Source organism: Planococcus citri, chromosome 5 (genome assembly GCF_950023065.1).
Source record: "Planococcus citri chromosome 5, ihPlaCitr1.1, whole genome shotgun sequence".
NCBI classification, from domain to species: Eukaryota; Metazoa; Arthropoda; class Insecta; order Hemiptera; family Pseudococcidae; genus Planococcus; species Planococcus citri.
Window position 1 is genome coordinate 18,842,020 of NC_088681.1, and position 24,795 is coordinate 18,866,814.

The following is a 24,795-nucleotide window of genomic DNA, read 5'->3' on the forward strand; positions in this document are numbered from 1 at the left end:
GGGCTGGGACCAAACTGATTGCGGGTTTCTTACTTATTGGGTGGGTAGATATTGTAAAAAAAAATTGAGCGAAATCGAATGACATGACTCAAAAACGTTGGTCGAATTGACGTGGAATGACCCTTATACCTAAAGAGCTTTAGAATGAGTTCACATGATTTACTTTTCACACTTTTCAGAACTTTTCATACTGTCTAATGAAATTTTCACTTTTCGCATTTCACCAAAATTACTTCTGGGTCATTCCATGTCAACTCAACCAATGTTTTTGGGTCATGTCCTTCGATTTTGCTCAATTTTTTTTTACAATATCTACCCACCCAGTAAGTAAGAAAGCCGCAATCAGTTTGGTCCCAGCCCCCTCAGGGGGTGGGTGGGGGGCTCGAGGTACTCAACTTCAGCAGCCCATTCCTCCAAAATTATGATACTTTGATCAAAACTGATTTCACAGTTTTAAAGGGCATTGAATTTTGAACTTTTTAAGTATTTTGAAATTTTCAAAAGTTGAAAGTTCAAATTTCAAAATGGCGCTGTAAGTGGGAGCTACCATTTAAAATTTTGAAAAAATTTCCACAGATGTACATTTTGATACTTTTTCGAAATATTTAGGTTTCGAGATGGCACTCATTGACGGAGGGGGAGCACCCCCACCCCCAATTTTGGGTGAAACTTTCAAAAGGAAATCTGGGGCATGTGATATATCAAATTGTATGTTTTCGGCGACGCTGAACACGAATACGACGTCAGATTTTTGATAGGACCCCATCCACGGCCCCCAGCACCTCCTCAAAGGGGGTAAAAGTTCAAAAAAGCGTTTTGTTCGTGTGACACATGGAATAGTATGTTTTTGGTGACGCTGAACACGAATATGACGTCAGATTTGAGATTGGACCCCATCCACGGCCTCCAACAATTTTTTTGGACTCTTACCTATTGGGGGAGGTTCTAGGGGCCATGGGTGAAGTCGATTCGAAAAACTAAGGCAATATTCGTGTTCAGCGATATCAAAAACATACTATTGCATGTATCACACGAATGTAACCATTTTTGGGGGGGTCATCCCCTTTGGAGAGGTGCTGGGGGCCGTGGACGGGTCCAATCACAAATCTGACATCATATTCGTGTTCAGCGTCACCAAAAACATACTATTCCATGTGTCACACGAACAAAACGCTTTTTTGAACTTTTACCCCCTTTGAGGAGGTGCTGGGGGCCGTGGATGGGGTCCTATCAAAAATCTGACGTCATATTCGTGTTTAGCGTCGCCGAAAACATACAATTTGATATGTCACATGCCCCAGATTTTCTTTTGAAAGTTTCACCCAAAATTGGGGGTGGGGGTGCTCCCCCTCCGTCAACGAGTGCCATCTCGAAACCTAAATATTTCGAAAAAGTATCAAAATGTACATCTATGGAAATTTTTTCAAAATTTTAAATGGTAGCTCCCACTTACAGCGTCATTTTGAAATTTGAACTTTCAAATTGAAAGTTCAACTTTCAACTTTTGAAAATTTCAAAATACTTAAAAAGTTCAAAATTCAATGCCCTTTTGAACTGTGAAATCAGTTTTGATCGAAGTATCATAGTTTTGGAGGAGTGGGCTGCTGAAGTTGAGAACCTCGAGACAATGTGAAAATAATGGAAGCCCCCCCCCCCCACCCGCCCCCTGAGGAGGCTGGGACCAAACTGATTGCGGCTTTCTTACTTACTGGGTGGGTAGATATTGTAAAAAAAAATTGAGCAAAATCGAAAGACATGACTTTCAAAATCGCCTTTTTTTGGTTGAGTTGACATGGAATGTCCCTTCTCTGAAAAGTGTACATCTCTAATTTCACTAAATAGCAATTGCAATTATTTTTTTTTATCGCTGATACCATTTTACCGGCGATTTTCTTAGTGGGGTACTGATAAGTATGCCTTTTATCATCAACACAACGCTAATGTAATAAACAATACTTTGTGAAAAATTATCTTACTAAACTGTTCGGCAAAGTGCTAAAACACCAACTCGATGCGAATTACAGCGCTCGCCTGTGGTGAAAAAAAGAACAAGGTATATATGATCAATTTAATAATAGGTAGATATCGAAGCGTTGAAGAGTTCATTAAATTATTTTTCATATGTCAAACGGTTTCGAAATGTTGTCTAGTGATGTGGAGCAACGTAAGTATAAGTACCTATTCAATATTTTTCCAGTTTATCGTTCAAAATATCACGTCATTATCATTAACAAAGAGAACAGGCTGAGATGTATCCATATTAACCAATGGATGTTGATATTTGTGGTCTGCAATTTCCGTGACCAAATTTTCAGATCGCTGCCTCACTCCTGACACCTTAAAAAGGGTAAAAATCGTTTTTTTAGATAGGTATTAAAAATTCCAATTAGGTATTGGCAATTTTCAACCGAGTTTTTTCAAACTTGCAGGGATGTTTGACACTGCTCAGATTCATTCGGGAAAATTTTTAAAAATTTTCTCAAGCTTTTGATTCCTTAATGAAATGCATGTCTTCAGTTTTCAAAATTTATTTTTTCGGAATTTTTCTCACAAGTTTCAGGTGTTTTACCTTAATTTTTTCACAATTTTCCCGTCTAAAATTGACATTTTTTCTCACAAACATCATGAAAAAATAATGGCATTATGTACCACATGATAAATTCAAGTTTGAACCAGTCACTTTTTCCTATGTTTTTTAATTTTTATTTAAAAAATTAAATCGTGTCAATTTGAGAACCGCTGGCCCTACTTTTGGATGGCCTGCTACATAGAAATCTTCTATTTTTTCCTATTCATGTTGGATGTACCTAGGTACATATTACCTAAATTCCATATGTATTGGAAAATAATCACATCTGATGGAAATACCCAAGTAGAAAAAAATTGACCCACTAAATTCAGTTCTTGTTTTAGGTAGCCTATACGTATTTACCTATTTGTGCATGTTTAGAAAAAAAAACCATCACGTTCGTTATTTTTATAAGAAGAATAACTCGTAATCTTCAATCGACAACCGATTATGTAAATCAAAACCTACGTCGTCTAAAAACTTTTATTTGAAACACCTGATAAGAAAAGTGCGGATAGATAAGTTTCACAGACAAAAATTAGGTAATTAATTTGAAGAGATTTTTTACCGAAAATACGTAATTGGTACTTACTCGTACAATGTAATTAAACTTCTGCAGTAAAAGTTAATGGCACAGTTCAAAGAGCATAGAGCTGATTAAGAAAGATAACTGGCCGACCTGCGGCTGAGATTTAAAATAAACGGCCGTGGAAGTTGGTCCTATTGGCTATTGCAGTCCAAAATCCCCGTGACCAAATTTTCAGACCGTAAGATCATCCATAATCCCTCCAAAATAGGTGAAATTGGCATTTCTGTTCTAAATTTTCATCTTTGGAAATTTTCAAAAGAATTTTTTCAAACTTACAAGGGTGCTAGATATTACCAACAGGCAGTAGTCATTTGAAGAAATTAAAAAAAAAAAATGTGATCTGTTTTGGGCAGTTCTAGAGCTTGTAACAGATTTTTGAAACTTGCAATTTCTACAAGATTACTCCAGATGTAAATGGAAACCTGAAATTCACGTTAACCAGTTTCAGAAATGATATCTTTCAATATTTTTGGCATAATAAATACGAAATATTTGCCAAGAAAAAATTCCAAAACACGATTTCATCCAAAATTTTTTTTACAAAAAAGAGAGTACAATCTTACGTGATTAATCATAAATTAGTAGATACTAGTGTTTAGGAGAAAATTTAACAGGCGGGGGGGGGGGTTACAGCCCATTGACCGGATCCCTAATACAAGTAGTTCTAATTATACAAGTATAATCTGAAGGCTTGCTTCTCCAAAGCCTCCGAGGGCCATGAGGGTGCAGCATCTGGATTGCTTCTGTGTTGATGTGGCTGTGTAGGTGCTTCTCATGGGCATCCGCATAATATTCGCATACTTCATTCACATGGGGAATACTCAAATCTGCATGGATATCGTCATTAAGTGAGAATCTACATGCATTCACAATCATTCTCAGTATGACATTTTGCCTTCTCTGCATCACATGGCAATTAGGCCTTTTTGCACAGCCCCATAGCACCAGACCATACATCCAGATAGGTCGGATAATCTGCTTGTAGACCAGGATCTTGCAGCTCAGGTTTAGTTCTGAGTGCCTTCCAATTAGCCAATACATGTAGTTGCCACACCTGTTTCTTTATCTGGTTGGACTTCATTTTCACATGGACTTTCCATGATAATCTCGAGTGCAAGTGCATTCCCAGGTATTTAGCTGAGTCAGCCTGTGGTATTGGCTCGCCTGCAAGATAAGCCCTCATCGAGCTGTTGGCATGACAAAGAGTGAAGAGCACGTGCCTCGACTTTTGATGATTCAGGGCAATCTTCCGCTGTCTTGTCCAATTGTAGATTTTTTCTAGTGACTTTTGCAGTACACTGTTGGCACTGCTCTGGTCTCTGCTCACAGCCCCAAGACCGCATTATTGTCTGCAAACATTGCTGTGGTAGTAGTGTCATCAGTAGGGAGATCTTGAGTACATATCGCAGGTATAGGAGAGGGCCAAGTACACTACCTTGTAGTAACTCCCACCTGGATCCCGCCAAATTGTGACAAGGCCTCTTCATGACTGACTCTAAATCTAAATCGCCTCTCCTTCAAGTATGACTCAATCATTGACAAAGGTTGCCTGGAAGAATTTTTGATAACTTGTAAATCAGTCCTTTGTGCTAGACTGCATAAAATGCCTTTGCAATATCCAAAAACACGGCCGAGCAAAACTTTTTCTCCTCCAACACATTTTTGATGATGGTAACTCCCTGATGAACCTGATGAATGGTCGAGTGTCTTTTCCTGAATCGAAACTGGTGGAGGGGTAGGTTTTCACCAACCAAGGGAAGCATTCTTTTAATCAATAGTTTTTCAAATAGGTACTTTCGAGATAGTTGGTAGCAATGAGATTGGCCTATAAGATAGGATGTCTGAAAGTACATATAGCGATCTAAACATTTTATCACGGGAGTTTTGGAGTTTTGGACCATTAAGACCAACTTCCTTTAATTAATGATTTCAAAATCCCGCTCGGAGACCGATTCTATATCTTATTCTTAACCCTGCATGTTCTTTGTCATGTTTGTAGAATACAGCACAGATGGAACTAAAAATGGGAGTGCTGGTAAAAGAAAAAAGCTTTACGTTGGTCTTGGTATTGGGGTATTAATTCTCATAGGTATTGGAGTATATATGTATACTAGTAGTAGCACTAGTAGCTCATCAGGAACAACACCAACACAAGTTCATTTGAAACTCTCTGTGCAATGGCCACCTTCATTTTGCGCGTCATTCGCGAATCAAAAAAGATCTAAAATTGCTGATGTGTGTCGTGCATTGTCATCAGATGAAAAATGGATAATACATGGACTTTGGTGAGTAGTATACAAATAGGTTAGTTGACTAATATTTACAGGGTGCCCAGAAATATCGAGTACCCCTAAGAAAGTTTTTCATTAAAAGTATAGGTTGGCAACGTGAAATAGATGCATGTGATTGGTGGAATGTTATCTCTCCAGTCCAACAACCACCAACCAAAGTATTTTAGCAGAAAACTTTTTTAGGGGTACTCGATATTTCTGGGCACCCTGTATGTATTAAGTAGGTACTCGTATCTGCAGAAATGGTTCGGTAGTTAGATTTTCTCGCTCCTCATCCTCACTCTGTTCCATCTCAATTCTCATGTCATATTTATTTGTCAAACAGGCCGAGTTGGGAGACGAAACTGCAATCTTCATCACAATTCAGCGAACGCGATCTACAGGGTGTTCCAGAATAACCTTTCACATTTTGGTAACCACTGATCTGTGTTCAAGTGGAGCTAGGGGAATGGTAAAGGCGGTTCTAGGTAGCCAAAGCATGCCGAATTATGTTTCAATAGTTATTTTTTGCCCTGGAGAAGTAGATGGCTGTACAGTGTGCTTTTACTGTGAAGGCCTTTTTTAAAAATAAAGGTTCCTGTAACTCTTTACTCCTTATTCATCAGTAACGAAGCTCATTTTTATCTAAATGGTGAAGTGAATAATTGGAATGTGCGCTTCTAGTGTACAAAGAATCAGTTGATAATACTTGAGAAACATCTAAACCTCCGCCAAGTTGACTGTTTGGTTGGGCGTGGCTAAATTCGGTATAGTGGGACCATGTGTGTTTAATGAAACAGTAACAGTGAGGGGTAAGGCAAAATGTTAAACGAGTTTCTTGTTCCGAACTAAAAGACAGACGCGACGTAATAGAGTTACTTACTTCCTTCCAACATGTTGGAACTACCAGGGATGTACACATATGTTTAGCGCGTGAGCACTTCAGTCATCAAATAATTTTGTTATGGTCGACGTGTTGAACCAGAAATTTAATGGCCACCTTGATCCCCTGACTTTTCAGCCTGCGATTTTTTTTATGGAGTTATTCCAAGTCAAAAGTGTATCGAGATAAATCTAGGACTCTGAAACAGCTTCTAGGTTCACGAGTCGCAACTGATTGGAAGAGAAGTGTTCAATAATTTGAAAAAATGTTCGGTTGAATGTGTCAAAAATGAAGGAAAATATCTCGATGGAAAAATTTTTAAAACTTCATTTTTAATGAAAACTCAAATATACGGTCTAAAAACGGCATATTTCTACTTCATTTTGGTTGTAAAAGAATTTTTGTAAACATTTTTCTCTCAGAGTAATAAAAAAAACAAATGTGAAAGGTTATTCTGGAACACCCTGTAGATAGTTCAACTCTAGACGAGATGAAGGAATATTGGCCGAGTAAGAGGAAGGATTTCAGCAATTCAGCTTTTTGGAAACATGAGTGGGAGAAACACGGCGTTCATTCCTTGCAAATTAATTCAATAATGTCTCAATCGGAGTATTTTAAACAAACATTACAGCTGTATAAAGGATACGATGTAAATGAAGCATTGGCAAAGTGTAACATCCATCCAGATGACTCAAAGTCTTACAAGAGCGCCGATTTCTTCAAATGTTTCCAGGATCAATTCAGTATTCGTCCGCAGTTGTCTTGCAAAGAAGTAAAATATTGGCCGATTGGCGTTTAAATTACCCGAAGTATTATTAAGTACATTGAATCCCTACCTAATTTAGATTGTTTCATTTTGTACAGATTGTCACAAATAATGCTGATACAAGGATCTTAGAGGAGGTGCGATTGTGTTTCTCTGAGGATTTAGTTATAAAAAATTGTGCAGATTTTCAAGTTGACGAGAACTGGAAATGCCAAAACGATTTCAAATATCTTAATACTACAAATGGAATCTAACACAAAGTATTTGCCACAGCACAATGAATCTCATTTTTATTTTTTGTATTCATTTTTTAAATTTTATCTTATACCTACTTAGTACTTATTTTATGATGCACCTATCTTTACTGAGATAATTTTTTTTTTTTGCTGCACAATGTGTTTAATCTACGGTATCTACTTAACCAGGTATCTATTAAAATAATGTATGCTAATTCGTTTGTTTTTTATTTTATTTTATTATTTTTTTTTAGGGTAAAAAATATCCACATATATAAAGAAAATAGAAATAAAACTTCAACAAAATTATTGCATTTTTAAAATCCATTATTGATACCAACGATTTTCACTATGTACTTACCTACATTGTAACTCCAGGTCTAAATCTGATACGTGAATTCGATAATTAAAATTACAAGCAGAGACTTGATGCTATAATGCTAATTTCGGTAATATCTAATTAGTTTTGTCAAAATTTAAGTTAGCTCCTTCAAAGTTCAGAGTTCAATTTGTTATTTCAATTATCAACCGAACTCGTTTATATTTTGAAAAAATTAGATAACTACCTTTAAATAATTATAACGGTAAGAGTCTCTCAAATAGCATACCTTCAATAAAATTCCTCGCCCTATTCAAGGCTACGCAAGTCGCAAAAGTTATCTAAGAGCAAAAACGTGCCTAATTTTCCCATGTCCATGAAGTGCTAAATAACTTATGCCTACCTACGCATATTATCTATCAGATGTGAAGCACCGAATACCTACCTACTTTAACTGATCATCCATTCATCAGTTATCCGACTTAGTTCATCTAGGTATTTCATTTTGCACTTTTCACTCATTTAATTTTCAATTAGATATAACCAGTAGGTGAATACATTTTTATATGCTTTTTGAATTTTTGACAGTGGGTATTTGAACACAATTTTCAAAATTTTCAACTTTTGACATACATTATTAGGAATAAAAATGATTTTCTTAAAGTTGAATGCTGTATTTACCTACTAAAAGTTCTCTTCAATATTCCGGAAAATATTTGAGTGATGCAAAAATTGATTTAGGATAGTGAAAATTACTCAAAAACGCGTCAAGAAGTGAGAGAAAGTTTCACGAATAGCCTATTCGTAAATGAAAATCTAATAGGTAGTTAAGTACCTAACGTAAGTAAATTTGCATTTCATGGAAATAACCAATTAATAGGTAAGCAATGAAGGAACCAGATAAGAACATTTTTTGAAAATAAATTTCAAAAACAATCGAATTAGAAGAGTGTATTTTTTTACATATGCAAAGTAAAGTGCCCAAATGTGGCCTCAATTTTTTTTTTTTTAAGATACCTAAATACAACCTGACAGGTCACAGATCACTCTTACTGGCTCTAGAATCATATCAATCGAAAATGGGAAGATTTTTCAAATTTTGCATCTTTTGAACACCTAATATTTTCGAAAATGAATCAAATTTGTGGAAGAAATTTATTTTTGAAAGTAGCATTTTTTTGACCAAAAGTGGCTGTTTTAAAAATTGCAAAAATCCAAAAGAGGCCAAAGTAAAAAACAAAATTTCACCAAATTGAGTATTGACCGAGAAAGCTGCCAAAGAATCGAAACTGGGGTACCTAACTTACTAGTCAGTTTTCTAATAGGTCAACTTGATGAAATTTTCATTTTTTGGCTCTCTGACTTGATGTATATAACCTTAAATTCAGAATGTAAGTAAAAGATCAAATTTGTAACCAAATACGAGCCTTTAAGAAGCTCCACTTCAATTGTTTGATAATCCTTTTTTTGCAGGCATGTCTACTTAATTAAGTTTGAAATAAAAAATCGAAGTATTCGAATTCAAACTATAAAAGGATCGCCGTATCAGTGGAAAGGAGGAGTTGCGATAAGGCCATTTTTTGGTCCCAGCTAATTATCCACTCAACCACTCTTGAAATGTTGTAATAAATGTCCTAAATACGAATCCGTGGGTTAGGGGTTCTCAAAGTTGTGAATGAAAGAAGAATTTTAGGAACCACTGAGTATAAATTTCAAAAAAATTTATCGTAAAATAGCTTCAGAGCCCGATGAACGTTATGCGAGGAGATTTTTTTCTTTTTGACCCTCAGTGGTAGAAATGGGGAGGGGGGTTGGTTTTTGGAAAATTTTGAAACCACCATTTTGAACATACCTACCTCTTTGAGCCCCGCTAAAAAGTCTTTTATAGTTCATTAGTATCCGAAAGACTTCCATCCCACCAAATTTTGAGCTCAATAAAAAAGCCAATTTTCCAATTTTTTGTAATTTTGATATTTTGGGAACCCCTGGGAAAGTAGAAACCTGCGATCCGTGCCAAACGTAACATATATTCAATAATCTAGATGAAAACGTTAAATTAAGCTCCCTGTACATATATTCGTAATTTTGAACCGTTTTTTTAGAGCGGCCCCATTTTAGGCACCCCTAAAAAAGGTGTTTATGCATAGTTTTTCAAATAAATTGAAGCATTTTCATTTGAAACACACCAGCTGTAAGGTGGCATTATGGCCAGGGGCGGGCCGGGCTAAAAGGGCCTACCGGGAAATGATAGAAACAGGGGCCTATTTGTACACAAAGGGCCTATTTTCCATAGTCTTTTCGATCATGGGCCCCCCAAACTCATACTCATTACCAAAAATAGTTACATACTGTTGAATTTAATGAAAAATTTATAACTAAAGGGCCCCATTTTTCACCAAAAGGGCCCACTCTCTACTCAAGGGCCCACTTTCTTCATGGCCAGTCCGCCCCTGATTATGGCCTCACTGTCTTGGCAGTGTATTATGTAATGATTCTTAAGTTGGTGAGATCCTATAAGACTTGGTAATTCTGTCCTTTGGGTCTTGACAACTTAGGGATCGTTTGATTTATTAAGGTAAGATGTAGGTACTCGCGAATTCGAAGATATTATCGAGACTCAGCAGGGGTCTGCGCGTTTATTTATATCAGCGGGGGTCTCATTGTAACATTATTATGTTTTTATATTTCCCCCACTTTTTTGTTGGACTTGAGCATTTAGTCAACTTTCCCATAACTTCCTTATGAGAAAGTGTATAGTTTTAAGTTTCAATCTTGTGTGCCCTTAACAGGGATTGGTGAATTCAAGCTTACACGTGATTAGGTGGTTGAGCACAGTGTCTCTGTTCTAATTACGTTTTATTTATGGTGAATGTATACATTTTTGAGAAAACCTTATATTTAAGAGACTAATGTGATTTAACTACATCAATTACATTGGAGAAACGAACCTGTGTTTAATAATTTCACGAAAGTGAGCCTAATTTATACATGGGTTAGTTTATTATGTTGACGTATCTGATACTAGTGTGGTATATGCTGAGCTAGCAAGGGGTAAGTAAATAGTTCCTTCTTGATATTACGAGTATCAGTATAAGGAGACTTGTAATCTTTCATTCGCTAAGGAGTATTTCTCATCCTCCCTTTATATCCCAATAGTGCTTGAATACAGTCTAACACAGCATGATTGTGCATGCTCGATGATTTTCGAATGATTGTCAAATAACTTTCAAAATTGAGCTATTTTGGGTCAAATTCTGAGATTTAAAATCATGTTATCACGATTTCAACATAGTAAAAATCTCAGAATTTGACCCAAAATAGCTCAATTTTGAAAGTTACAGGAAAAATCATATGAAAAATTATCGTGCTCTTGCTAGTGTGTTTCAAATGTAAATTCTTCAATCTATTTGAAAAAATATCTTTTTTAGGGGTGCCTAAAATGGGGGGGCTCTAAAAAAAAGGGTTCAAAATTACGAATATACAGAGAGCTTGATTCGAATTTTCATCTACGAGTAATCGAGTATATTCTTCAAAACGTTACGTTTGGCGCAAATCCCAGCTGTTTCTAGTTTCCCAGGGGTTCCCAAAATATCGAAATTACAAAAAATTGGAAAATTGGATTCTTGAGTACCAGCGAGAAAATTCTTATTGAACTCAAAATTTGGTAAAATGGAGGTCTTTCAGATACTAATAAACTGTAAAAAGCTTTATAGCGCGGTTCGAAGGGATAGGATCAAAATGGTGGTTCCAAAATTTTCAAAAATTGAACCCCTCCCCAAATTTCTACTCCCGAGGATCGAAAATAAAAATATCTCCTCGCATAACGTTCATCAGGACCAAACAGATATTTCAAGCTAAAAAAATTTGAAATTCATACTCAGTGGTTCCTAAAATTCTTCGTTCATTCACAACTTTGGGAACCCCTGGAGCCCAAAAAATGGGCATTTTGGGTTAACTAACCACGGATTCGTATTTGGGACATTTATTATAACATTTTTAGAGTGATCTAGTCGATAATTATCTGGGGCCAAAAAATGGCCTTATTGCAACTCCTCCTCTTTTCATCGTAGAACTGATTGATAGGTAAGTCGAATCATTCAATAAGTAGGTAGACAAATATCATTTATGCTTCTTTTATTTTTTTATTTCTACGACACAGGTGTAGAATTACGTACAAAAAATTTGAATTTGAATTTTTTACTGAGAAGCATTATATTGCTGTTAATTTAACTACCTATGTATTTTTTCTCCCAAATATTTACTCAAACGTATTAAGTTATTCAGTAGATATTGCAGATTTGCAAACTAGTTTACTCGCGAATATCTCCGAAAAACAACGAGCGATGCGAAAAAGATGCGAACAAACCTGTTCAATGATCGCAATTAATTCATCGCGAGGTATGAAAAGTGACGGTGCCGGTGTGAAAAAGAGAACTACAAATCATAAATTAATTTGAAAATATCGAAGCGTGTTGATAAAGTTAATTTCTAAAATGACAATAAATAATTTAAATATGTCTTCTAATATGGAGAAACGTAAGTATACCTACCTATTTAAAATTTAACAATTTATCGTTCAAAATAATTTGCTTCGCATAATGTAGATTTTTAAATCAACCAGTGGATGCTTGTCCTTGAGATCTAAAATCTCTGAGACCAAATACTTTTCCCTTCTTAATTCGTCATTTTTGGGCAAAAAAAAATTTTTCTCGCAATACCTACATCATGCTGAAAGACGCCCATTTACACAAAAGACCTGAATTTGGACCAAATTCGTCGATTCTGTCCATATTTTACCTATAATTTTTATTTTAAAAAATTGAGCGTCATTATGGGAACACCTCTGAGTACTTTTTTGGATAACCGCTCGAGCTAAAATTCATATACTAACATCAATTCAAATTATATGTATCATACATTGCAATTTTAGCAATTCTTCGTCATATATTTACAGAAATCGTCATAGATAAAAATGAAAATGGAATTAGTAGGAGAAAAATGCTCTTCGGTGCTGTCGGCGTTATTGGGGCATTAGCTCTCATATTTTGCGGAATAGCACTACTACTCTATGATAGCTTACCATCAACACAAACCCAACATTATTTGATACTCGCTGTGGAATGGCCACTTTCAGTTTGCTTGTTACGAACGAATAAAACAGCTCCTAAAGTTACTGATGTGTGTGATTTAACAGCTGATGAAAAGTGGATAATACATGGACTTTGGTAAGTATGTACATGCTCACAAAATGCTTTTCAAAAAAAAATCTGAATTTAAAAAAATGAAATCATGAACCACTAGGCAAAAATTTATACTTATTTCATATCACTTGAAAAAAATATCATTAGAATTCACCACTAAAAACACTAAAAAAAAAAAATCACGAAAAATTTACTTGAAATCACTTGAGAAAAATTCATAGGAATTCAACACTTCTCACGAATAATTCGCTTGAAATGATTCCAAAAAAATTTATATGTCATCACTTGAAAAAAAAATTCATTTGCAATCATTCCAAAAAAATCATTGAATTAAACACTAAACGTTATTTTCTGCACCACTAAGTACCACACTTTAAGCCCCATAATGTGTTTTCTGAACAGGCCGAGCAAAGAGGGAGAATTTCTACCAAAATCTTTAATATCATTCAACGAATGCAATGCTAGTTCGACTCTAGAAGAGATGATGAAATGCTGGCCGAATAAAATGAACAGTTGGGACTACAAGAGTTTTTGGGAACATCAGTGGCTGACTTACGGCCGCATTTATCCCTTACAAACTAATGCAATTAACTCTCCGTCGGATTATTTTAAACGAACATTCGAACTGTATCAAAAATATGATGTAAATGAAGCATTGGCAAAGTGTAACATCCATCCAGATGACTCAAAGTTTTATAACAGCGCCGATTTCCTCGATTGTTTCCAGAAACATTTCAATGTTCATACGCAGTTGTCTTGTAAAAATGTGAATATTTATTTGTGTTCAAATTATTCGAATTATTTCACATTAATAACCATTTCAAATAATAATTGTATTATATCATTCTGTACAGATATACTCAAAGAAATCAAAGAATATCGTAATCTTGAAAGAAGTAAGATTTTGTTTCACATTCTCTGAGGATTTCATCATACAAAATTGCACAGGTTATCAAATCGAAGAGGACTCGACGTGTCAAGAAGATTTTAAATACCCACTAAGCGAAAATATAACGTCAAGTGCACAAGAGTAGGTACCTATTATACTGTTTTACAAAGACTCAGACTCGTCTACCTCAAATATGTTGAGGAACAGCAACATTTCATAAATTTTTTTTGGTTTATTACCAAATTTAAGACAAGAGTATACCTAACATTTAGTTTCTTAAAGATCTAGGTACCTATTAAGGATTCGTATTATTTTTATTCGCCAGAGTACAATGATGAATCTCATTTTTATTTATTTATTTTTTTTAAATCTGTGAATAATTTTTTTTAAAAATTATTTTGTCTCTTATTTATCTTACAAGGGAACCTCTTGAGGTTTCACACTCGGATTTGAACGGGACCGCAATTTTCCAAAACCAAATTTTCAGCTGCCCAAGTTCATTTTTCGATTTTTGGCGAATTTTTGAAAATTCAAAATTGACTGTTTTTGGCGATTTATGTTTTTTTTTTAAAAGAACGTAGGTACTTGATCAGTAAAAACGGTCAAAATAAGTCCCAAAACTAATATTGATTACCCAAATCCAAATTTCACCATTTCCAGCCATTCTGGAGCCTCCAGCGCGATTTTTCAATTTCTCCAGAATTTTGAATTTGCTCTAGAAGGCGTGAATATGCAGTTGGGCAGCTAAAAATCGAGCTGTGCATTATACTCGACCTGTTTAACGAGTTTATCTACATTTGAGCCGATTTTGAGAATTACACCTCAAGAGTGGTTTTTTAACCAGCTTTTTTCAAAATCAAAAAATCCAAAAAATCAAAAAATGATTGTTTCTGAAGAAAATTTTGAAATTTGCGCGAATCGCTGTATTTCTTCAAGAACTAATCCCCGGAGCGCAAATTTTACTATTTCCAGCCGTTATGGAGCGAGAGAGTGACACCTCAAAAAACCACTCTTCAGATGTCACCCTCAAAATCGGCTTAAATGTGGATAAACTCGTTAAACAGGTCAGGTGCAATATACAACTTGATTTTTAGCTGCCTAACTTCATATTCACGCTCTTCTGGAGCAAATTCAAAATTCTGGATAAATTGAAAAACGTGCTGGAGGCTCCAGAATGGCTGGAAATGGTGAAATTTGGATTTGGGTAATCAATATTAATTTTGGGACTTATTTTGACCATTTTTATTTATCAAGTACGTACTTTTAAATAAAAAGCATAAATCGCCAGAAACAGTCAGTTTTGAATTTTCAAAAATTCGCCAAAAATCAAAAAATGAACTTGGGCAGCTGAAAATTTGGTTTTAGGGGTTTTCGACTATGCTCTTTCCAAAAATCGCGGTCCCGTTGGAATGGGAGTGTGACACCTCAAGAGGTTCCCTTGTTAGTTTACGAGTTACCTGCCTTTATTTAGATAGGTAGGTACTTAATCTCTTTTGTTGTGCATTATGTTCAATTTATGAGTACCATGTATTAAAATTCTAATGTTTACTGTTTTTTTTTTCTGTTTTTTTTTTTGTTTTTTTTTTATGGCAAAAAATATTTACATTTATAAAGAAAATTGAAATAAAACGTTGACAAAACGATGCCATTTTTCAAAACACATAATGTACTTAATGCCCTAAAATCTTGAAAATGTATATTAGACAGTTCGATCAATCATTTAGCAAGTAGGTACCTACCTATTACAAGTACCAACAATTTTCAGTAAGTGCATCGCACCGCATCGCAATTCCAATGTTAAAATTAATAAATTTGATAATTAGAATTACAAGCAGAGACTTGATGCTACAATGCTAATTTAGGTAATTAGTTTTGTCAAAATTGAAGTTAATAGCTTCTTCAACGTTCAGAATTCGATTTGTTATTTCAATTATCAATCGGAGCCGTTTCTATTTTGAAAAATTTAGGTAACATGCCTTTAAATATGTAGATAATTATAACGGCGAGCGTCTCTAATATACCATAGGTCTGGTACCTTCGAAATTCCTCACTCTGCTCAAGGCTACGCAAATCGCAAAAGTTATCTATGAGCAAAAAAATATAATTTGGTCATGTCTATGAAGTGCTAAATAACTATCTACCTATACATATTCTTTCAAATGCGATAATGCACCGAATACTTTAACTGAACATCCTATATTCACTTCATCATTCCTATTTTATTTTGAACGTTTTATCTAGAATTATATTCAATTTTTATTTAGAGTTGAAAAATAGCGAACAAGATTTCATCAAATTGATCGAGAAAGCTGTAGAAGAGTCGAAAATAGGGTGCTCACTACTTACATAGTAAATTTCAGCATTCTATAAAGTTAACTTGATAAAATTTTGATTTTTTTTTCGTTTTTTGGCCCAGACTTGATGGTTATGAATTCAGAATGTAAGTAAGAGATCGAATTTGCATATATTAAATATTTTTGTTTCAGAAAAAAGGTGATTATTTAATTAATGAAAATAAGGTTGAAGTGCAATTTGTGTTTAAAATATAACGATTTAAATTTGGAAAATTTTTTCCAATAAGTGATTTTACATGTACTACATAGGTAATGGTAGGCATAAAATTGAAATTGAATGAATATAAGTAAAAGGACTTCATTCAAGTGATGCGTAGTACGGGTACGGTGGTTTTTTTTCATAACAGGACTTGATTAATAAAAATTGATTCAACAATATCGTGATTTAATATAAGTAGGCTATCAATAATTTGTATCAGAATCAGAAGACACGCTACATCTAACATTATCAAAATATAAAACTTCATAATTCATTGCTAAAATCCATTCAATGATTTTCAATCTAATCAGTTATAATTTGATGAACGTTGATAGAATTTCACATTATAAAATTGTGTAAATTTTGATCGACTGAATCTAAATCAAATCATATTTCCATGGATGCGTCGTTGGTTTGGTACTAAGTATAGGTACCTAGTAATAAGTAAGTAATCTGTGTTAGCAATTTTTAAAAGAATAAACCTAATAGCTAATTAATTTTAATTCTTTGAAATTCGTATTCAAAACAGGCATCCAATACTTATTGTAGATTAACATTTTCCAAGCAGAAGCTGTCAAATTTGGTCAAATTCAAAGTATTTTATATATATTTTTTTTTCGAAAAAAACTTAACGAAGATGACACGACGACATTGACGACGTCAGTGACGTCACTGGCTTGTAAAGTTTGGGAATCCCTTTACCATGTGTTTACAGAAGCGACGATGCGGAAAAAAGAAACAATGATAACATGATAAGAGAGAAACTGATTACGTGATCAGAAAGAGAAGATTTTGAAGATTTATATTTCAAAATCCATCATTTTCAATATGCCAAATTGGGAAACTTGTTGTAAGTAGTATATTCTTTAATTCATCGTTTGTAATAATTTCACATCTTCAGTAAATTTGTAATATTCTACAGGTGAGAGTGTAAATGAAAGTGTACGCAGAAGAAGGATACTCATCTGTTGCATATTCTGGGGATTGATTTTCCTGGCTTTTGCCATACGAGTGATAAAGTATTACAACTACAATCCGTCCGGAATTCAGAGATCGTCTAAATCCACTTCCTTTGATTTCTTTATGCTGGCTGTGTCGTGGCCAATTTCACTTTGCAGAGCTCGCACTGATAACGGAACCAATGCTGCCGATGCGTGTAATTTGACCAAAAACGAAGATAATTGGTTAATACATGGGCTTTGGTGAGCATATATAGACCCATTTTTAGATGCTGTAGTGATTATTGATTAATCATTCGTAATACATCTCATATTTTTGTCAAACAGGCCGAAGAGAATCGAAGATTATTCAACGAAGAGCTGCCCTCCATCACGATTCAACGAAACCGAACTTGAACCGATTCGAGATGAGTTGGAAGAATATTGGCCAACCAAGTTGAACGATTGGACTAATCCTTCTTTGTGGAAGCACGAGTGGAAGAAACATGGCGCTTGTGCTTTACAAATTGAATCGTTAAACACGCAGCTGAAATATTTTCAACGAACTTTAGAGCTTTATAAACAATACAATGTGACTAAAGCGTTAAAAGATTGCGGTATTCATCCAGATGATTCCAAGTTGTACAAGAAAGACGAATTCATAAGTTGTTTTGAGAAACATTTCAACGCTCATCCGCAGCTATCTTGCAAAAAAGTAACTATTATTGTACATATTTCAGTTATTTACTTATTTTACGCGAGTTGGAAGATTAACATTTTTTTTTTGTTTTTTACAGATGCGGAATAAGACAACTTTGGATGAGATACGATTTTGTATCACTAAGAATTTTACTATACAAAACTGCGAAATGTTTCGTGTCCAGAAGTATTGCGAGAAAGATTTTATATTTCCAGCCAACGTTGATCCCAAAGTGTAGAGAAGTGTTTGGTTTGTGGGTTTCCCAGTACCTAAAGCTACAATTTATCATCAGAAGCTAGTTTTTGGTCTAGTCAAATTTAAGACAGGGGTATGACCGTCCATTAACTCGAGCATTGAAATGAGGACATCATTTTTTTAATCACTAAAAGTAAAGTATGAATCTCATTTTTTAATATTATATTTTTTTTAATGCACGAAAGATTTTTGTTTTTAAATACGATTCCTATTTTATAATAATTTAATGAAGTTTTTTTTGCTGTGCAATCTGTAAAGTTTTGTAATAATTCATATTTTTAAATGAATGTTTTATTTTGCTGTTTTTTAATTTTTTTTTTTTTTTCGTATCGCAGTCTGAAAGTTTTTTTTATTGGTTGGGATGATTTTGGAAGTTTGAATAAGAGTTTTCAGTCTTTTGATGATATCGAATTCCCAAGATATGAATTGGAAATTGAAACTCGAAGTGTAATACTCGTATGATACATTTCAGCAACTATTATGAACAGCAATTGTGCATGATCAACGTTGAAATGAAAATGAAATTGCAATGTCGTGGATCAATTTTAAATACCATGTTTAATTTATTCAAACTTTAGAGCAGTAATTGTCTTGAAATTTCAATTTTGGAAAAAAAATTAGCTAGAGCAAACTGCGAAATAAGGACCGAAAGCTTCGAAAATTCATGATTCAAAAAATTGAACTCTTTCATTATTGAGATGGGAACTGAGAAGTTAATATTTCAAACGTGCTATTAATTTTGAAATTTCGGTAAAATTAGCCAAAAATTCAACAAGTTGCAAACGAATTTTTGATTTAGTGCTCTTTTTCAGTGAGCTGCTTCCTCAATATTTAATGGATGAGAAAAACTGGCATGTGTAAAATCCTAAATCCACCTCTGCCAAGACGATTGAGAGACCTAGTGCTCACAAGGAAACATCTCCAGATGCCTGCTTTCTATTTTGATCGCGACCACGATTTCTGGAAAGAGCATGGTTCAAAACGTCCATGACCGAAATTTCAGCTGCTCAAATTTATTTTTCGATCTTTGGGAAACATTTGAAAATTCAAAATTTACCATTTTTAATGATTATTTATGCTCTTTTTTTTAAAAAAAAAAAAACACGTATTTGATCAGTAAAAATGATCACAATAGATGAGTCCTGAAACTAATATCAACCCCCCCCCCCCACATCCTCCCAAATTTCTCCATTTACAACCATTCTGTAGCCTCCAACGTCATTTTCAACTGCTCCAGAATTTTAAAAAATTGTACTGGAGACTCCAAAATGACAGCAACAGAGAAATTCGTACCCGCGATGGTTGGTTTTGGACTACATACAACGATTCGCGAAAATTGTCCGCCTTGGAATCGGCTCAAATGTGAATAGACTCATTAAACAGATCAAGTATAAGGTACAACTCGATTTTTAGCTGCCCAAGTTGATATTTACGCCTTCTGGAGCAAATTCAAAATTCTGGACAAATTGAAAATCGCGCTGGAGGCTCCAGAATGGCATGAAACGGCGAAATTTGGTCTCAGGAGGGGGGGGGGGGGGGTTGAACATTAGTTCCAAGACTTATTTTGATCATTTTTATTAATCAAGTACGTATGTATTTAAAAAAAAGCATAAATCACTGATTGCGATCAATTTTTAATTTAATTTTTATATTCCAATTTTCGCAGCTTTCAAAGTCAAACTTTACCACTTACCACGAAAATTACCGGCATCAAAAAATAACGAAACAATACGTAGGGGGGGGGGAGGCGGAGAGAACCGGATGCGCATCTACCGTGCCGACGATGGGAAACCTAATCACGTGTTTTTGAGAAGCGATGAACCGAGAGGAATGATTTTTAATGTGAAGATTAACAGCAGTAGTCGATAACTTTAATTAGATTCGAAGTGTCGTGGATTTACACAAACCAGTTTCGTATTCCTTCAAAAATTTCAAGATGTCTAATTGCTGTAAGTGCATATAGCTCATAGGCCTAGTTTACCTTATATTTTTCTAATTTATCGTTTGAAATTTTACATGCTCAATAGTTACCTACTTACCTACCTACCTAATTCGTTGCAAAATAATTGACTTATAGGTGATATTAATGTTCGTGATCGTGATAAAAGCAAACTCCTTTGCCTTATATTTTTGGGATTAATTGCGACAGTTTTAGCAATAAGTGTCATAAAGTACTTCAGCTACAAACCCGTTCAACCATCACCATCATCAAATAAAACCTTGGATTATTTGGTATTATCGGTGACATGGCCCATTTCATTTTGCAGATCGTTTAAAAAGGAAAAAAATTGCACTCATAAGTGTGTGTCAGAAGACAACTGGATAATACATGGATTTTGGTGAGTGTACCTAGCCATAGCCCTTACGTACTATATTATGAGTGTTAGTAGGTACCTAATCACCTACACCTCATGTTTTTACCAAATTACAGGCCGAATAAAAATAATAGAAGTGTTGAGTTAAGCCACTGCTCTAAATCACCGTTCAACGATACTGAAATAGAATCGATTCGATATCAAATGGAAGAATATTGGCCAACCAAGAATAACTGCTACAACAATTCCGGATTCTGGGAGCATGAATGGTCAAAACATGGAACTTGTGCCTTACAACTCGAGCCACTCAACACTCAACTGAAATATTTTCAACGGACTTTGGAATTGTATAAAGAGTATAATGTGACAGAAGCGTTAAGAGAGTGTAATATTCATCCGAATGATTCGACATTATATCAGAAAGACGACATCGTAGATTGTTTTTCGAACCATTTCAATGTGTCTCCGCAGTTATCTTGCAAAACTCGTAAAGTAAATTACACTCCTATTTATAGATTATTTTACGTAGGTAAATAATATTATTGAATTTAAAAATTCTCATTTTCTTTTTGAACAGGGTAATAAGACGTTCTTAGAGGAGATCAGGCTCTGTTTTAATAAAGAATTGATTTTGCAAGACTGTAAGACTTTTTCTGCCCAAAAAGATAATTGTAACGGAAGTCTTATATATCCAGCTCAACTTTGAACAGTAGGTAAAATTCACCTTTGGTTAAGTATATCGGGTCTCTGTGCTGTCTAAAGCTACGTTCTCGTCTAGTCAAATTTAAGACAGAATTGAAGTAGGAATAATTAATAGATATCATTTCTCATTTTAATTCAATTTAAATGTTTTTTACCTATTTATTTATTTTTGATTTTTGATCCGCGAAGTATTTTATTTTGTATAGTTAGAATAACATTTTCTTTTTATGAGTAAGTAGGTACATATTGGCGTAAAATGTTTTTATTACCTACTTGTTATTTTATCTTTTTGTACGTATTTTTATTTTATTGATTAAAACTGTAATAGGTCTAGGTACTGAATACCTAAGCCTGATTTTGTTCTTCCTAGTTTATCATAATTCATTTTTCGTTGTGCCAACTCGGCAGGTTGTAATTTATAATTTATTGAGATGTTTCTGAATTTCGAATATAAGAGTTTTAAGCACCCATGTTTTATAATCTCATATTTTGCAAATTACCTAAATTATCTAATAGATATGCAAATGCATTCTACGTAATATTAATGACCATAAGAGGAAGTGAATTACACACAACGTTAGATTTTCTTCAAATTTTTGATAGATAATAAGTATGATATGAATTTAATTTGCGTTTGGGCCTTGGGTAAAACCATCTCGTACACGTCTGCTTTCTCAGAAGAATGCCGCATATTTTTCAATCGAAGATGTAACTGGAGATGTAAATTAATGCTCGTAGTTTCTAGAAATATTCATTCGGAACATCCGGTCCCGCATGTGAGCGATTTTCTAGAAAAAAAAACCATCTATAATGAACGTTTTTTACCGATAAGTAAATTGTCAAACTCTTGAATGAATTCATAAAGCTGGGTGTTTCGAATGAGTAGCATATTTCTAGAAACTGCAAGTATTAATTTACATCTCTATTTCCATCTCAACCTTCCAGATCGCTAAATTACTCATAGGTAATCCCTCCAAAATAGGTAAAATTGACAGTTTATTTTAGTCGGGGAGCCCACTTAAGGATAAATTGCACCCCCCCCCGTCGATCCTCCGGGACAACTTTTTTCTTAAAGGGGGAGTCCTAAGCAACATTTTTAGCCCTTGTACTCAAAAAAAAAGTGGCCCTACTTACAAAATGGTGGCCATTTTGATTGACAGGTCAGCCGAAATCGCAGATTTTGCGTTCCAACATAGGACTTGCTCAACATATTTCAAACTGTACAAGGTAGATCGAAAGATCAAGCAAAAATTTATCACCTGCCAAAATTTCAAGTGCCAAAGTGCGTTTTTCGATTTTTGGTGAATTTTTGAAAATCAAATTTAGGCCAAAAATGTGGGAAAGTCAAAATTTTACCAAATTGACCAAGAAAGCTGAAATTTGGGATATACCCTATTTTCGACATGCCAAATCGATTGGAAACTGTTTCAACCCGTTTTGAGCAGTTCTGGAGCCTCCAGTAGATCTTTGAAACTCGTAATTTCCACAAAATTTCACCAAAATGGAGTTGGAAAGCTGAAATTTATTCTGCAAACTAATTTCAATACGCTACGAAGTCAACTGCAGGAGAATTTCAAGTCGTTTTGGAGCATCCAGCGATTTTTTGAAAATTACTGGAGCCTCCAGTAGATTTTTGAAACTTTAAAATTTCCTAAAAATTTCATCAAACGCAGGTAGAAACTAGAAAGTCAAAATTCATTCTGCAAACTAATTTTACTACGCTACGAACTCGTCTGCTGGAGGATTTCAAGTCGTTTTGGAGCATCCAGTCACTTTTCGAGAGGTCTTATGGTGTTTTTTGGAAAATTGAAATTTCCAAGAAAAAGCTGGAAGCTTCAAAACCATTTAAAACCATTTGAAACCACCATGTAGTCGACTTCATATCGTATTGAAATTAGTTTGCGAAGTAAATTTTAGCTTGCCAACTTCATTTGGTAAAATGTTGCGGGAATTTCAAGTTTCCAAAATCTACTGGACGCTCCAGTAATTTTCAAAAAGGCGCTGGAGGCTCCAAAATGATTTGGACTCGCCTGAAGTCGTATTCAGAGGGTGTTAAAATTGGAGCGTAGAGTAAATTTCAGCTTTCCATCTCCATTTGATGAAATTTTGTGAACATTTAAAGTTTCAAAAATCTACTGGAGGCTCCAGTAATTTTCAAAAAATGACTGGATGCTCCAAAACGACTTGAAATTCCCCTGCAGTTGACTTCGTAGCGTATTGAAATTAGTTTGCAGAATAAATTTCAGCTTTCCAACTCCATTTTGGTGAAATTTTGTGGAAATTACGAGTTTCAATGTTTGAAACAGTTTCCAATCGATTTGGCATGTCGAAAATAGGGTATATCCCAAATTACAGCTTTCTTGGTCAATTTGGTAAAATTTTGACTTTCCCACATTTTTGGCCTAAATTTGATTTTCAAAAATTCACCAAAAATCGAAAAACGCACTTTGGCACTTGAAATTTTGCTTTCGATCTACCTTTGTACAGTTTGAAAAATGTTGAGCAAGTCCTATGTTGGAACGCAAAATCTGCGATTTCGGCTGACCTGTCAATCAAAATGGCCACCATTTTGTAAGTAGGGCCACTTTTTTTTTTGAGTACAAGGGCTAGAAATGTTGCTTAGGACTCCCCCTTTAAGAAAAAAGTTGTCCCGGAGGATCGACGGGGGGGGGTGCAATTTATCCTTAAGTGGGCTCCCCGACTATTTCTGGAAATTTTCAACAGAATTTTTTCAAACTTACACGGATGCTAGACACAACCAAGGGACATCCTGATAGTTTTTTGAGATTTTTTTCAATCTTATCTTCTTAATGAAATGCTTATTTTTAGTTTTTAAATGGCAATATGACGAGTAAAAGGTACCGTAGAAAGTAAATATCCCAACCAACCCAAACATTTTTGTGATAGACAAAGGGGAATCGAAATAGAGCCTCAAAATACACTTTCAGCCGAACTTTTGACTGCTAAAATTCATTTTTTTCATTTTTGAATCTTTTTTAAAAATTTACATTATGGGTCAAAAATTTTTAAAAAATAAAAATTTTAGAAAAATGACCCAGAAGACTGAAGTTTGATTTATACCCTATTTTCCAACTCCCGAGTCGATTTATGACGATTTCAAACTGTTCTGGAGCCTCCAGCAAATTTTAAGATCTCAGTTTTCGAAAAAAAAAAAAAACGAAAATGTTTACTTGGAGTGAAAATGAAATTCAACACCTATAAACTCGGATTTACTGCGTTTTCAACGCTTTCGATCGATTTAGGCACTTATTATAGTACCTATCAGAATGTTTTTGTGCTCGTTCGAATTAAAAATTTTCTTCAATGATTAAGTTTTGGCATTTTTTCGAAAACTGAGAAACCAAAAATTTGCTAGAAGCTCCAGAATGGTTCGAAACCGTCACCAATCGACCACACTAGAGTAAAATAAGACACTCAGACTAATTTCAACATGCCGAGTAAACCAAAACTGCTTTCAGGTTGATTGAGAGCCTCCTACAATTATTGTGAAATTTCAGTTCCTCAAAAAATGTCATAAAATGTATCGAAATGCAGACCTTTGAATTTTCAATACCTACATACTTATATCGCAAGTGGCTCCAGAATGGCT

The 24,795-nt window shown here is 34.6% G+C and overlaps 3 protein-coding genes and 1 long non-coding RNA gene across 4 annotated transcripts; all 4 read left to right on the forward strand.

Moving 5' to 3' along the window:
• Window positions 1–2,052: 2,052 nt before the first annotated feature.
• On the forward strand, window positions 2,053–7,271 carry LOC135848003 (uncharacterized). The gene is made up of 4 exons (XR_010559292.1): window positions 2,053–2,164; window positions 5,158–5,443; window positions 5,775–7,083; window positions 7,176–7,271. It is a non-coding gene; the product is annotated as an uncharacterized LOC135848003 (long non-coding RNA).
• A 4,735-nt stretch (window positions 7,272–12,006) lies between these two features.
• On the forward strand, window positions 12,007–15,275 carry LOC135848761 (ribonuclease T2-like). The gene is made up of 4 exons (XM_065368748.1): window positions 12,007–12,168; window positions 12,587–12,857; window positions 13,236–13,599; window positions 13,688–15,275. The coding sequence occupies exons 1-4, from the start codon at window positions 12,126–12,128 to the stop codon at window positions 13,865–13,867; spliced, it is 858 nt and encodes a 285-aa protein (XP_065224820.1). The 5' UTR covers window positions 12,007–12,125; the 3' UTR covers window positions 13,868–15,275.
• A 1,343-nt stretch (window positions 15,276–16,618) lies between these two features.
• LOC135848062 (ribonuclease T2-like) lies at window positions 16,619–18,473 on the forward strand. Its single transcript, XM_065367837.1, has 5 exons — window positions 16,619–16,719; window positions 16,805–17,125; window positions 17,198–17,477; window positions 17,562–17,928; window positions 18,011–18,473. Exons 2-5 carry the CDS (start codon window positions 17,104–17,106, stop codon window positions 18,149–18,151), a joined length of 810 nt encoding a protein of 269 aa, XP_065223909.1. The 5' UTR covers window positions 16,619–16,719; window positions 16,805–17,103; the 3' UTR covers window positions 18,152–18,473.
• Window positions 18,172–21,655, forward strand: LOC135848064 (ribonuclease T2-like). Its single transcript, XM_065367839.1, has 5 exons — window positions 18,172–18,301; window positions 19,835–20,117; window positions 20,246–20,507; window positions 20,600–20,975; window positions 21,061–21,655. The coding sequence occupies exons 2-5, from the start codon at window positions 20,105–20,107 to the stop codon at window positions 21,187–21,189; spliced, it is 780 nt and encodes a 259-aa protein (XP_065223911.1). The 5' UTR covers window positions 18,172–18,301; window positions 19,835–20,104; the 3' UTR covers window positions 21,190–21,655.
• The last annotated feature ends 3,140 nt before the right edge of the window (window positions 21,656–24,795 follow it).

What these genes read in the sequence shown, in the direction of transcription:
- LOC135848761 (XM_065368748.1), top strand. Translation starts at nt 12,126, where the DNA reads ATGACAATAAATAATTTAAATATGTCTTCTAATATGGAGAAAC. An exon ending in GTCTTCTAATATGGAGAAAC is followed by an intron (nt 12,169 to 12,586) that starts GTAAGTATACCT and finishes ATATATTTACAG; the next exon opens with AAATCGTCATAGATAAAAAT. An exon ending in TGGATAATACATGGACTTTG is followed by an intron (nt 12,858 to 13,235) that starts GTAAGTATGTAC and finishes TTTTCTGAACAG; the next exon opens with GCCGAGCAAAGAGGGAGAAT.
- LOC135848062 (XM_065367837.1), top strand. Translation starts at nt 17,104, where the DNA reads ATGCCAAATTGGGAAACTTGTT. An exon ending in TGGTTAATACATGGGCTTTG is followed by an intron (nt 17,478 to 17,561) that starts GTGAGCATATAT and finishes TTTGTCAAACAG; the next exon opens with GCCGAAGAGAATCGAAGATT. An exon ending in CGCAGCTATCTTGCAAAAAA is followed by an intron (nt 17,929 to 18,010) that starts GTAACTATTATT and finishes TGTTTTTTACAG; the next exon opens with ATGCGGAATAAGACAACTTT.
- LOC135848064 (XM_065367839.1), top strand. An exon ending in TGGATAATACATGGATTTTG is followed by an intron (nt 20,508 to 20,599) that starts GTGAGTGTACCT and finishes ACCAAATTACAG; the next exon opens with GCCGAATAAAAATAATAGAA. An exon ending in TATCTTGCAAAACTCGTAAA is followed by an intron (nt 20,976 to 21,060) that starts GTAAATTACACT and finishes CTTTTTGAACAG; the next exon opens with GGTAATAAGACGTTCTTAGA.